Genomic DNA, 15,703 nt, shown 5'->3' on the forward strand with positions numbered 1-15,703 from the left:
TATATATATATATATGTATGTATATATATAACAACCAGAGAGAGAGACTCATTCTTGATCTATTTGTTTGTGAGAAAAACATGTGAATACCCTCTTTTATCATTAGAAAAACAATTTAAAAATCATTTTTCAGTCTCATTTTGTCCCATATAATGAACAATACCACATAGTTCCTAGAACTCCATTCCCACATAACATGTGAATAAAAAATGTATGCCCCTAAATTGATAACTTCAATGAGAGTTTTCGGGTTTTTTAAAGTTTATTAGACGAACATGTTAATTTGTGCTTGGGGTATAAAAAATTATATATTGAACAGTTTCTGAGGAAATAATCTAGGTCCAAGAGCCAACATTTGAAAAAAAGTAACAGTTCACCTTCAAACTCCACCTTTCTTGGCTCATGCTTCCCGTTTATATGTTATTTTTATTTTACTAAATCCAACTCTTTTCATCATTGACCTTCTTTCCTTGCAGAAAGATCCAAACAACAAGGAATCTTTCCAAGAGTTGCCAAACTGTAAGTCAAAGCTTTTACATTCTTTGCCTCTTCAACTGTTGTACTTACAACTAGATGCTTGTCCCCCAAACTTAGCATGCTAAACTTATAAACAAATGTGATTATTTTATGTAAAATAAACTGCTCTTCCGTGACAACAAATGTCCATAACCCTTTTTACGTTACCCCTTTGGTTATACTTATCATAAAAAATGTTCAATGTATTGTGTAAAAACTTTGTTATAATATAATCAGATAGCCTTTGAGCTTTGGAAAAAAATAGTTTAAAATACTTATAAAAAAGTTTTTACCACTCATATTAATTTAAATCTTGTGAAATAAGAGATTTACATCAATTGAGCACAATTTAATTTAGATTTTAGACAGAAAAGTGTACTTATAAATTAATTAACGCTTAATTCTGAAGTTTGAAATTCTGGCTGAATCTAGCAAAACTAGAGGCATCCTATATAGCGACTCATTGGTATGCCTAAAGACGATTTAGCAATAGAATATATTTACTTGTACGTGTGTTTCACATTTTGTGTGCTTTCGTCCTACGTTAATAATAAACCATGAGACATTTTGTCTGAGCCCCATGTGTAAACAAGCATGCTTATAAAAAAATTGACTCGAAAGAAGTAGGTACTTTGGAATATTAAATTTGTTTACAGTTATATACTTATATGTATATATATAAAGTTTGTCTCTTCCAAACTGCAAACCGGTTTATAAACTTCATGCAAACTAATTCTTTTTGCATCAATCAGCACCATGCTTACATCCAAAACTTCCATAGATCTTCCTGTTTTTGATGTATCTAAACCCCTAACCCCATCGTGCCTCTCTTCCCTCTCTTCAGCCTGTAAAGAATGGGGATTCTTTCACATAATCAACCATGGGATCTCGAAAGAGCTTTACAATAAACTTCGATTCCTATCGTATCAGCTCTTTGATCTACCATATGAACAGAAACTCAAAGCTGGTCCCTTATCGAACATCAAAACCTACACTCCTCATTTCATTGCCTCTCCCTTTTTTGAGTCGATTCGTGTTTCTGGACCTGATTTTCTTGAATCCGCACAGAGATCTGCCGATGTACTCTTGAACCACACAAAGTCGGAATTCAGGTAACTTAACATGGCATTATGGCATCCTAATTAATAACAAAATACTATCATTGACTTTCTTTTTTATTACAATAAATATATATCTGAGATTTCCTTTCGTCACTTTTATTGCTTACACAAATGAATTAATTTTCCATTTCTTTTATTTGGATTTTACAGTGAGGTGTTAAGAGAATATGGGAGCACCATGAGGACCCTATCTAATAAGATCATTGAGATGTTATTAATGTGTTTGGGGGAAGACTTTGGGAAGAAATTTGAACCCGAATTCTCAAACTCCGAAGGGTATTTACGGATAATAAACTACTCGCCACCCAAAATCATAGAAAAAGACATTGAAGGGCTTGGCATGCACACAGATATGAGCTGCATAACAATAGTTTATCAGGATGAAAGTGGTGGACTTCAAGTCAGATCTAAAGAAGGGAAATGGATGGACATAGATCCGTGTGAAGAAACACTGGTTGTGAATATTGGTGATTTGATGCAAGCTTGGAGTAATGGGAAGTTAAGGTCATCTGAACATAGAGTCGTTTTAAAGGAACATAAAAACCGGTTTTCGCTTGCTTTCTTTTGGTGCTTTGAGGATAATAAGATTGTTTTTGCACCTGATGAAGTTGTGGGTGACAAGAGTTTGAGAGCCTATAAACCCTTCTTGTGTGGTGATTATATGAAGTTTAGAGAGAATAGTGAGAAAGGCAAGTTTGAGAAAGTTGGATTCACAGTGAAAGATTTTGCGGGTACTTGACTTGTTTAAAGGTTGAAACTTTTTATTATAACCTTAAATATCCGAGTATCGTATCCGCAAATTCTTCAATAAACAAGTGATCTAAGTTTTATTATTTCAAACTTGGTTACTTAGTGATTAAAAAATTACTTTGTGATGTCATTTTGGCTCCTTTTTGGGGGAATGAGTTGCCTGGACATGGTGATTCTTTGTATGTAACATGTTCTCTAGGAGGCAAAGTCAAAGCAGAACTCTTTTTTTTCTTGTGTTCCTGTGGGCTATGGGCAGTTTGTTTGTATTTTATTATGTGCAAATTGCCTATTGGATTTTGTGCATCCACGAATTTTTAAAGTCGTCATGTTTAAGTTTAATTAGACATGTGTGTATTGACCCTCTTTGTACTCTACGGAGTCTTCAATGAATGAACATGAATGTTGCCTTTTCTTTTATTCTTATATGTATGTATAATGTATTTTAGGGTTAAATGTAATTAAAAATAACATATTTTATTAATTATGTACGTCATTTTTTGTTTTAGGCGATATATTTTTCTTTATCTTTCTATAATCACAAAATTTAAATCATCTCGGTATTTTTATAATAAAATATTAAGGTGTGTTGTTGAAATAAACAAAACTATTTTCATATTAATATCAACCGTCCAAAATTTTTAACCACTGATTAATTGTTTTCTCCAATGATTAATATCGTCAATAATTTTTTTATATAAATTTAAATTATTTGTTCTTGGGTGTGTTCGGCAAAACTAGCGGGTGGCTACTAGCGAGTAGCGTTTGATTTTAGAGCGTTTTGTTAAAAGCTACTCCATGTAGATTTTGATTTTGGAACTTTTTGTTTAGGTTAAAAGCTAAACGTTCCTGTCGCTGAACAAAGTTTTTTTTTTTTTTTTCTTTTTTCTCAAACGCTGCGTGTCGAACACAAGAAATATGTTATAAAATATTATTATTACACATTAATATCTTGTCACATCTTTATTGAAATATATAAAATATGAAAAAGGATATTAGTTATGGTTACAAAATCAAAAAGGGCGTTGAAAATATTATATTATGGTAACAAACTAAATTTATCATAATGGAAACAAGATTATATATTAAAGTTTTGAAAACAAGAATGCAAAACAAATAACCAAAATAACTCTTTGATTAATTGGAAAATCACTCAAAATCAATGTTTTTACAATATGTTCTCATAATCATAAACTCGATTATGAACACGTATATATAGCCTAACATATCAACTTGTATTAGACTAGGAAACTTATGACCAACTTGCCATAAACTAAACTTTCCATAAATTAGATTGCTTGAACCCCAAGACTTAGGATTCCAACAATCACCCCGAATCTCTAAGTCCTTCTAGAGAATTCTTCAACCCGGTATTTAAAAAATGGATTCGTCACTGTCGTCACGTTCCGAAAAATCACCGTCTTGTAATTTTTGGAGTTGTTTCGGACATTCAGAAGCAAAGTGACCCAGTTTGTCACACCGAAAACAAATCACCTTAGATCGATCCTTTTCCCTATTTTTCCGATTCTTGCCACAGCAACAATTACAATTTTTGCAATCAGAATTAGAATTGGACAGTTTATTAGGCCGATTGCTTTGAGAAACCCTATTATTCCCTTTGGACCCGCCTGACCCATGTGACCCTCCAGACCCGGATCCACTCGACCCATTAGTCCCATTAAACTCATTCGCTTTATTAGACCCATTCGATCCTTTACAGTTTCCCTTCGTTCCCGATGAGTTACCCCCACCAGTCGACGACCCACCTCCATCTCCGGTCGATTTTTCGGCAAATAGAACCCTCAATTGTCCTTCTCCGGCATCGACTTCCCCTATTCTTTCTTCATATGCCTTCAATCGACCCACTACGTCTTCAAACCCTACCGATTTTAAATCTAGTACCTGTTCAAGAGATGCAACGATGTGAATGAAGTTTCTGGGTAATGATTTGAGGAATTTCTTCACCAATTTTGAATCCTCAATCGTTTCTCCTAATGCCGACGATGTAGACACGATTCCAGACAGCTTTCCGGCAAAGCTATCGATTGTTTCTGACTCGAGCATCTTCAGGCGATCGAATTCCAACATCAAGGTTTGTAATCTCGCTTCTTTGACTCTATCTGCACCCACATTACGTGCTCTAATCGCATCCCACAATTTCTTGGCTGAATCCTGATCTCCAATCTGCATTATAAGGTTTTCCGGTAGGGCTTGATATAGCAAACCCATGGCAAGGCAATCCTTTTCTTCATTGACATTGGTTCCTGGATCAATCACAGTCCAGGCTTTGTGGATGCGTAATACAACCTTCATACGCATTGCCCACACGGTGTAGTTAGTAGATGTGAGCATCGGACACGAAACTGAGGTTGTCCCAACCTCCTTCACTCTCACCGGAGCTTCTCCTTCTCCCCCTGTATCTATCATGTTGACCTGACTCGTCAACATGTACAAATCGATCTCACAGCTTCTCAACCTAAGCTCTGATACCAATTAAAGTTTTGAAAACAAGAATGCAAAACAAATAACCAAAATAACTCTTTGATTAATTGGAAAATCACTCAAAACCAATGTTTTTACAATCTGTTCTCATAATCATAAACTCGATTATGGACACGTATATATAGCCTAACATACCAACTTGTATTAGACTAGGAAACTTATGACCAACTTGCCATAAACTAAACTTTCCATAAATTAGATTGCTTGGACCCCAAGACTTAGGATTCCAACATATATTTAATAAAATAAATCAATAAGTAAAATACAAGAAATGTTTAAAATTTAAATATAGTTAAGAGGATAAAATATTATTGAATAAAGAATGAGTTAAATGTGCAAAAACTTAAAAATAAATGACCATTCAATATACTTAATATATATAACATATCACTACAAGAAAACTAGTGCAATAGCTACAGCATAATCCGTAGCTATCAGCAGATAGCTAATGAATTGCTACGAAAAAAATGTCTGTAGCATAATGGCATGTGGCTAAATTATAGCTACGGAATAGCTACAGAACTTTCCGTAGCTACCATAGCTACAGAATAGCTATGGAAATAAATAGTTACGGATTTCCTACAAAATAGCTACAGAACTAAATAACTACGGAATAGCTACGGATCCAAATAGCTACGGAAGTGCTACGAAACTAAATAGCTACGGAAATTCGTAGCTATTCCGTAGCTAACCTCTTTTAATTATAAAAAAAATTAAAATTAAAAATTTTCCAACTTTTCGTCAAATACAACATTCAGTTCACATTTGTCCCAAATACCATATAAAATACACCGAAAAACGTCTCTAATGCCAAGTTTGACATTTCATTCCATTGTCCAAGTTTAACAGTTAATCTTCAAATTGTAACATTTTTAAAACAACACAAGAAAGATTACTACATAGAAATGATGCTCTCAAGGGTGATTGTTCTAGCAAGATTGTTGCCCACAAGTGCCGGATTGAACACAAAGAACACAACCTGATCAAATAGGAAGGAGTATTATAAGTCCCATATTAAGAAAATCGTATATTTAATCATATTTATATTTTTCTATAATCAGCAAAGACTACATAGAGGCTGAAATTAGAGCCATGAAATGTTGAAATCAAAATCGTAGTATACTAGTCCTATGATCAGAAAATTTGAATCTTTAATCAAATTGGCGACTTTCTTGAACATGGGTATTTGAATTCCATAATCAGAAAAACTGAAACCAAGATTTTGTACTATTAGTAAGCTTAAGCAAAGAGGGACCACCAAAGTGCACGGTGGACTAGTCCTAAAGTGCAATACCGACTTGCACATTACAAATCAATAATGCACAACCGACGATCACTAACTTAAATTTTCGTCGTATGCTTTCTTGAATAACTAAAGGGAAGTTGAAAACTTAAATTATTGACTTGCTTCCTTGTACTTTGTCCCAAGATATCAATACAATCCAGTGCAAGAAATGAGCCAAGTGCATAACTATGAGAACCTTGAGAATAGGCATAGAAGCAGCAGAAAACAGATCCAGAAACCCCATGTGTAAAACAAACTGTTTTAAGAAATCCCCAAAAAAAGAAAAGATATAATCAAAATCTTATTAGAATTGTGAAGTTAAAGAATTTGTGTATATATAAAAAAAAAAAATAAAAAAAAAAATAAAAAAAAAGAGAACAAGAAACATTCAAACTTCAGAACATCAAAATACATGAATATGGAAAACATGAGTAGAGACATTCAAACTTCAAGAAAGCAATTGATATATTTTATTGATAATAGTGAAAGCATCAGAACATCAAAACAAGGGAAAAAGATTGTTACCTCAAGAATCAAGATGGTGTATTAAAGGCGGCTCTTTTCTACAAATTTAGAACTAATAAGTTTCAAATTGGGAAACAAGCAATACTTATAGAAATTACCTTCACATCTTGTATCCACAAGCTGAAATTCAGAATGATCGGTCTGTTACTTCGTGTTTTCCTAGCCTCCACAGCCCCGAAATCACTATCAACATCATCAACGACAACCGGAGATGGTGACGAACGAGAGCAACGAAGATGGGAGGTCAGGGGTGTGCTGTGATGTGGAGTAGATACGCGGTTTCTATGGAGCGAGTTAAACTATTAGGGCATAATGTTTGAGAGCAGTCATCGACTCCAGCCATAAAAATAAAAAAAAAACGATTTCAGGTTTTAAACATACCTTTGTGTCCGACTCTGGAGGCGGCAGAGAGAAGTAACTCTGGCATCTGCATTACATTCTTCAAATTAAAAAAGATAAAAAAAAATCTAGGGTTTACCTTTGTGGGAGAAGAAATCGAGCAAAGAGGGGTAATGCCGGAGGAGTTACGCTGTCGGAGAGGGAAGGAAAGCGGGAAAAGGGTGATAGTGACGGAAAATGGACGAGAAACAAGGGGGTTTTGGGTAACGTACACAGAAAACGAAAGGGAGGAAGAAGAAGCGAGAAGAACGATTGGAGTCGATACTCGATTTGGATTTTGGATCCCACTAAAATGGAATCGGAGGCGGCAAACAAATATAAAACCCTAAACTTAAAAAGGCCAAAATTAGTGTTAAACTGAAAAAGGCCAAAAAAAAAATGAAAAAAGTGGTGGCAAAAGGGACTCGAACTCGGGTACATTCAAAACATAACCATCGACGTTACTACTTGGCTGGAAATGCCACATTCATACTCATTTGGTCCACTAAACATTTTAACCACTTCGTCTGCCCTTTTATTATTATTATTATTATTATTATTATTATTATTCGAGTCTTATTTATTTATTTATTTATTTTTGATAAATTTTCTTACATATTTAAGACACGAACAATTAACTTTCTAAAAATGGCCAACTTTCTAAAATTGGATTTTTGATGCATTTTTTAATATAGCAACATATTTAAGACACGAACAACTCGATCCTAGCCAGGGGCTCTGCCCCTTGGGGGCACTGCCCCCGGACCCCCGTTTAGGGGCTTCTCCCCTAAATAACAATGGTGATGGCAATGGTGGTGATGGTGATGGTGATGGTGATGGAGGTGATGGTGATGGTGATGGTGATGGCGGTGATGGTGATGGTGATGGTGATGGTGACTGTGATCGTGATAGTGGTGGTGGTGATGGTGATGGTGGTGGTAGTGATGATGATGGTGGTGGTGGTGATGGTGATGGTGATGGTGATGGAAAGACACGCTAGAAAGATTAAAAACAATTCCATTGAAGGAAACGATCGAAAAATTGGAATTAAGCTATACAAGCTTGGAGAATGATTACAAGGAAATATTCCTAGATGTTGCATGCTTAATGAAAGGTTGGCCGAAAGAAGATGCAATTAGAGCACTTGAAAGTTGTGGATCTCATGTTAGGATTGGCTTAAGAGTTCTTGAGAAAAAGTTTCTCATTACTGTTTCTCTTGATCAAAATATTCCTAGATGTTGCGACAGAATTAGCACGACACAGCGCGACGTAAATAGTGAATTTACGTTAGAGCGATATTTGGCCTTAGTGATTTAAATCAAAGTCGTAGAATACGTTAAACTAAGAGCGTGCATAAAAAGAACGTCCGAATCTGACTTCATATGAGGAAGTTATGATTTTTCTAAGTTTCGACTTAGCGGTATGCCGCCCGAATACTTGATTTGAGATCGAGCGGTTTTTAGCCGAAACAATCTAAACGAGAATCGAAGATCTTGTTGATAGTAGTCCAACGGTAAAAAGACAAATGAAAACGTACGTCGGATGAAGAAGTTATGGATTTATAACGGAGTTTTCCTGTCTCGGCCTACTAAAAATAAATAATAAAAAATAAAGTCAAAATTAGCCAACGGTGTCTAAATAAAAGTTGTAGAGCACAATCTCACCTATGCGTGAATATAAAGAACGTTAAAAACGGAGCTCATATGCGAAAGATATAAATTTTTGAAGATCGTGGCACACATACCAAAGCTTATCCGAAGCGTACGTCCAGCGTAACGAAGATTACGCCCAGCGTACATGGAAATTACGTCCAGTGTAATCCCAGACCCAACAGCCTATAAATAGAAACCGAGATCAACCATTTTCTTTGCTCATTTTCTTTCTTATCTCTAAGTTTTTGCCTCGATTTGCGTGCCAATTATAGCTCGAAGCCCCGGTATCATTCGTGAGCCCCGAAGCAAGTTCCGAAGTCCCGAAGATCCCAAGAAGTGAGATTCTCGAGCCAAAGCCCTGCCCGCAAGGAGCCCGGTTTTTGTGAAGATCTTCCAGATCTACCCAAGAATACTACTTCTACAAGTCGTAGTGTTGTCCGATCATCTTCTAATCAGGTGAGTGTATAGTCACTTTCATCTTACACATAGATATGAAGTATTTTATAAAATATGTGTTATGTGTGTGTGTGTGTGTGTGTATATATATATATATATATATATATATATATTATTGTTGTTTATATGTGTGAGTGTATAGTTACTTTCTTCTACCACATAGATATGAAGTATTTGCTATGAAATATGTGCTATGTGTTTACACGTTGTTTGTTTACTTGAGATGGATGTTAAATGAATGTTTTATACAGGTTTTTAAATAATTTACATTATATATATGTAATTTATATCTACAAGTATGTTGGGTAGAACATGGGTAGATGAAATAGTTGGTGTGTGATGAAAGATGAGTTTGAGGATGAGACAAAAGATGATATAGATCATGAGATGAGGGTGACAGGTGAAAAATGAGTGAAACCTTTACCCAAACGATGGCCCCCGTCATTCAGCAGAGTAGAGATGACAACCACGGACTATTCTAGACAGTCCAGTGGAACACTAGCAAGCTCGCAACTTGTAGGTGTTGTGGACTTGATGTTCACCGTTGTACTCTAAAAACCTTGGAAGCTATAGATTTAGTGCCTCATAATAAAACGATGGTAGCTATGGATTTAGTACAGTGTAGATGAACAATGGTAGCTATGGATTTAGTACTATAAACCTTGGTAGCTATGGATTTAGTACTATGTAGATTAACCTCAGGCAGCAATGGACTTTGTGCCATTTCCTTAACTCAATTCCTTAGGAACGAATGAAGGAAGGATAGTCGATTCTTAGGGTAAAACCTTAAGAAATAAAGAAGATAATGGGGATGGGTAATTGGGTTGATTGTTTGATGATTGAATATAATAATTATATTATTGTGGGTTGAAAACCATATATGCTCACCAGGCTCCCAAGCCTGACCCACTCAGTTTTCTTTGTATCACAAGTATCAAATGTAAGTAAATGTAAGTTCTGTTTATGCTTATGTGTTTGTATCGGAACATGACATCCCGAGATTTTGTTATATAATGAAAATACTTTTCTTTAAGAAATGTTTTGATAAATTCTTATCATATTTCGTTGTGGGGACAAATTCCGCAACAATTTTCTTTAAATGATTACTCTGATTTTAAAAACAAAGCATAAACAAATCTCTCTTTTCTGGCCGTGAAATTAGGGATGTCACATGAGCCTATTCAACATAGTCGATTGTGGATTCGAGAGGAAATTGAAGAAGTATTGGGTGATGACTTGGTAAGGATTAAGTTTACTTATAAGGTGGACTAAACTAACACCGTTTCATTACTTATGGTGGAAGTTTCATGATCACTTTTCTTGGATTGCAGGTTAATGAAGCAACAAGATTTATAACAATTAGAAAATTTTCATGGCCTATCAAGGATAATCTCTGTTTTGGAAACATGAAGAAACTTAGACTTCTTAACGTGGTTTGTCCATTCGATAATTTGATTAAATTTTCATGGCCTATCAAGGATAATCTCACATTTCATGACCCCGCTCCCAGGGGCGCTGCCCCCGGACCCCCATTTAAGGGCTTCTCTCCTAAATAACAATGGTGATGGGAAATGGTGGTGGTGATGGTGGTGATGGTGATGGTGATGGTGATGGTGATGGTGGTGGTGATAGTGATGGTGGTGGTGGTGATGGTGATGGTGATGGTGATGGTGATGGTGATGGTGATCTTGATGGTGGTAAAGGTGATGGTGATGGTGATGGTGGTGGTGGTGATAGTGATGGTGATGGTGATGGTGATGATGGTGATGGTAGTGGTGGTGGTGATGGTGATGGTGATGGTGATTGTGATGGTGATTGTAACGATGATCGTGATGGTGGTGATGGTGGTGGTGATGGTGATGGTGATGTGATGGTGATGGTGATGGTGTTGGTGATGGTGATGGTGATGGTGATGGTAATGGTGATGGTGATGGTGATGGTGGTGGTTGTGATGGTGGTGGTGGTGATGGTAGTGGTGGTGATGGTGATGGTGATGGTGATGGTGATGGTGATGGTGGTGATGGTGATTGTGATGGTGATGGTGATGGTGATGGTGATGGCGGTGATGGTGTGGTGGTGGTGGTGGTGATGGTGACGGTGATCGTGATGGTGGTGATGGTGGTGATGGTGATGTTGACAGTGGTGATGGTGGTGGTGATGGTGGTGGTGGTGGTAGTGGTGATGGTGATGGTGATGGTGATGGTGATGGTGATGGTGATATTGGTGATGGTGATGGTGATGATGGTGTTGGTGGTGATGCTGGTGATGGCGGTGATGGTGATGATGGTGATGATGATGGTGGTGATGGTGATGATGGTGGTGATGGTGATAGTGATGGTGGTGGTGATGATGATTATGATGATGATGGTGGTGGTGGTGGTGGTGTGATGATGATGATGATAGTGGTAGGGTGGTGATGATAATGATGGTTATGGTGATGATGATGATGGTGGTGGTGGTGATGATGATGATGATGGTGATGGTGTAGGTATATGTGTTTGTTAGATGTCTGTGAACGTATTCATAAGCATTATAGTGTTAAACCAGTAAACGAGTAATGGATCCTGTAAGTGCACACGGCTTTATGAATGATATTAATAGCTATAAGTTGGTGAAAATATAAATAATCATGTGTAATACAGGTGTGAAAAAAACGGAGCAAAAAAAAAAACGACGTTTAGTTCCCGAAAATAAGAAAAAAATTTAGCTAATTTGTAGCTAATTACCGACGGATTAGCTACGGAATATGTTTTCCATTAGAAATCCGTAACTAATTAGCTACAGATTTTTTCTTATTTTCGATTTTTCGGGCACCAAACGTCGTTTGTTTTGCTCCGTTTTATCCACACCTCTATTATACATGATTATCTATATTTTCACCAATTTATAGCTATTAATATCATTTATAAAGTCGTGTGCACATACGAGATCCATTGCTCGTTTAAGGGTTTAACTCTATAATGCTTATGAATGCGTACACATACATCTCACAAACATATATACATACACATATACACGTACACATATACCACAACTCATTCATGTATATAAATATACATATCCAAAACATAATCCATCACAAGTTGGTGAAAAGTATAGTCATTACAATGATAAATTGTGAAACGAGTACTTGAACCGAAGGCGCACACGACTTTATGAACAATATTAATAGCTACAAGTTTGTGAAAATAAATATAATCATGTATAGTAGAGGTGTAAAAAATGAAGCGAAAAAAACGAAGTTTGGTGCCCGAAAAATTGAAAATAAGAAAAATCTAAAGCTAATCCGTAGCTACTTAGCTACAAATTAGTTACGAAATTCTAACCAAAAGCATACTCCGTAGTTAATCCGTAGGTATTCCGTAGTCATTCTGTAGCTAATTAGCTATGAAATAGCTATGGATTTGCATCTGGAGCTAATCCGTAGTTATTCCGTAGCTAATTAGCTACGGACACGCATCCGTAGTTATTCCGTAGCTATTCCGTAGTTATTCCGTTACTAAACTATAGCATCCCATTCTGTAGTTGATTCGTAGCAATTCTGTAGCTAATTAACTACGGAAATTTTCCGTAGCTATTTTCCGTAGGAAAACACCATGTTTTCTAGTAGTGTATTTTGAATGATCTATAAAATAAATAAATAAATAAAAATTCACTCCCTATTTGTTGACTACCGGGTAAAACACTGACATCTTTATATGGGAGCTTGTCAAAGCTTCTTTGTGTGCCAACTATTTGTAAGGTTCATTACCAACATTACACTACAAGTAAGAGTAAATGATAAACCAACTATTTGTTGACTACATTTATATGTCCGAGTCATGGTGGTTTTAATTAGAGTTTGTCAGGAGATGGTATGGGACATATTTCAAAGTTTTAGCATTTTTGTCGAAATGACGAACCTTCTCCCCTATCATCCTCGTAAAAACAAGAAACTATGATGGACAAACACTAAGCCAATTTTTTTTATGACTAAATGATAGGAAAAAAGTAAGTTACACTACGGATAAGCAAGAGTAAATAACTTTGCTAGATATCATAGTTTACTTTTTTGTATTTCAAAAAATATATATATCAATCTTATTCTTGTAAATATTAGCGGGTGTCTGCTCATTGCACATTTTATGTATTTATTTATTTATTCATTTGTAACACATAATTAACTTACAAATTTTTATATTTTATAAATCAATTTTCAACATCCATAAATATCTTAAAAGTTTATAAGTGAGTAATCCTACAAGCTTTTTTATTAATTTAATATATAAGTTATATATCAACTGTAATACAACAGAATTATTTATTTTTATTTTTTGTTAAGTATTTTGACAAAATGTATTCAATACTGAATTTTTCATAAAGCTAAAAATATTTTTTTTAATAAAACCCATTTATTAAAACTTATTCATTATTAATCTTATTTTGAAAGTACAAATAAACTCTTCTTAATGAGGTTAGTTATCAAAAATAATATTTATTTTGTATATTTAAAACCACTTGCTAAATTAACTAGTTGGTAGAGGTAGTGTAGCATCCCAAAACCACAATAAATTATAACTTTACAAAACAACTCATTATCCATAATTATTACATGAAAAACCATTGTTTCAAAAGTAAAATCATATCAGAGTGTCCCAAAATCCAATATCATGAAAATAGGAAGATGTTCACGATCAAGTATTTGCTTTCCCACGATCCTCTAAAGTACCTGAAACAATAAACTGAAACCGTAAGCAAAAGCTTAGTGAGTTCCCCCAAAGTACCATCACATAACATAACAAACAATAGCATGCAAATATGAGCCTTCAGCCTGACTGGACCGCCTCGTAGGGCCTACAACCTATCCGGACCCCCCACCCCCCCCCCCCCCCCACGGGTATCATGGCCTTCAGCACAAAGCAGGATTGCATCAAGCCAACCACCATATGTAACAGATAAACATAAACGCAAAACCAGCAAATACAATTAATCATACAGATCTACTAATCAGTCATATACTAACATAACACCATCCTATATCCAAGATACATAACCTAGTGGGTCGGTATGGGTGCCTTCGAACCACAAGTACAGTGAGGAAAACTCACATCTCGGCCTGAAGAGATCACTACACAAATCACTGCTCTAAATGTTGACTCTACCAGTCACCTATACAATCATAATCACTTCAGGTCAACTACTAATCAAAATACCAAAACGCCCCTAAGTCAAACTTGGGTCAAAGTCAGCCTATAGATGACAGCCACGTCATGGCCATCCATGGTTATGACGTGGTCGTAATATGACAAAGCAGGCGCGCTTAGCCCAACCACCATGTTGTGGTGAGGCTCCACCACACTGTGGGGATCAGTCAGCAAGACTTAATTCCTTAAGTTGATTTACAGCCCATTCCAGGAGTTTCCAAGCTCAAAGTAGGTCTAAACCATAACCTAGATGGATAAAGTTTCCAACTTTATCCTTTAAACCTTGCCAATAAGTCAAGATCCAAACCCCTAAGTTCTTAATAGAAGCATAAATCACATTCCACTCATTAAGCACTTAATCCTTAGAATGACTTCTCTAAAGTTTCCAGAAGGGTTTACAACACCTTCTGGACCATAAAACTCATAGCTTTAGGGACATGCATGTCCAATGCATGTCATTTCCATTTTTAGGGCAAAACCAGGGCAGAAAGGGCCAAGAGTCCATGCATGGCCTCAAAACTCAAGTCTACTTTAGACCCAAAGAGTTAAATGCTCCAAATGACCTGGAGGTTTATAAATTTGCAAGCTTTATGAGATCTCATCTTCCAAAACCCTCCAAACATGAAGAGAAGCTAGAAGATAAATATGTTGCTTGCAAGATGATAATCCTCACCAAAGGATTCCTTCTCATTCAAAAAGGCCAACAAAGTATGAAGAATAAACTTCAAAGAGGCCAACAAAGTATGAAGAATGAACTTCTAAGAGTGATCGAGGATAGGGTTAGGGTTTTAGTGCTTGAAAGGGTGATGGAGACTGAATGACCTCGAAACCTTATCCACAATGTCCTTTAAATAGGGCTCAAAGCCTAAATGATTGGGGTTTCACCAAAACTAGTTGACACGCCATGGCACCTCATGACCACGTCGTGGTGGTCCATGAAAACCTGCGACCCAAAAGATAATGCCACGCTATGGTGAGGCTCCATCACACTGTGGCCACCCACAATAGAACTTAACATTTAAAACGACTCACTGAGGCATCTCAATTTGCTAATTGATTTATTCATTGTTCTTCTGGAATTATTTTCAAGCCCCGCTTTATAATATTTAGCATCTCTACGACTTTTCTTCTTTTTTTTGGTATTTTTGTTTGGTCGTACATTTTAAGTTTTGCGAGAAATTAAATATTCTCCTACCATTTGTTCCTACTTTTCATCCTACCATATCAAATGTTGATATGTGTCACATTTAATTAGACATTTAATGAAATTAATTATCATTTAATCCACTTGTCAACATTTGATATGGTAGGAGGAAAAGTAAGAACAAATGGTAGGAG

At 36.0% G+C, this 15,703-nt stretch overlaps 1 protein-coding gene and 1 long non-coding RNA gene across 2 annotated transcripts; one reads left to right on the forward strand and one right to left on the reverse strand.

Moving 5' to 3' along the window:
* The first annotated feature begins 1,228 nt into the window (after positions 1–1,228).
* LOC145029456 (gibberellin 20-oxidase-like protein) lies at positions 1,229–2,804 on the forward strand. Its single transcript, XM_078977975.1, has 2 exons — positions 1,229–1,628; positions 1,788–2,804. The coding sequence occupies exons 1-2, from the start codon at positions 1,273–1,275 to the stop codon at positions 2,374–2,376; spliced, it is 945 nt and encodes a 314-aa protein (XP_078834101.1). The 5' UTR covers positions 1,229–1,272; the 3' UTR covers positions 2,377–2,804.
* Positions 2,805–5,599: 2,795 nt separating this feature from the next.
* On the reverse strand, positions 5,600–7,419 carry LOC145028576 (uncharacterized). The gene is made up of 3 exons (XR_013676062.1): positions 7,078–7,419; positions 6,795–6,978; positions 5,600–5,865 (listed from the first exon to the last, which is right to left on the reverse strand). It is a non-coding gene; the product is annotated as an uncharacterized LOC145028576 (long non-coding RNA).
* Between the last annotated feature and the right edge of the window lie 8,284 nt (positions 7,420–15,703).

This window comes from Lactuca saligna, chromosome 2 (genome assembly GCF_052625555.1).
Source record: "Lactuca saligna cultivar CGN05327 chromosome 2, ASM5262555v1, whole genome shotgun sequence".
Taxonomy (NCBI): domain Eukaryota; kingdom Viridiplantae; phylum Streptophyta; class Magnoliopsida; order Asterales; family Asteraceae; genus Lactuca; species Lactuca saligna.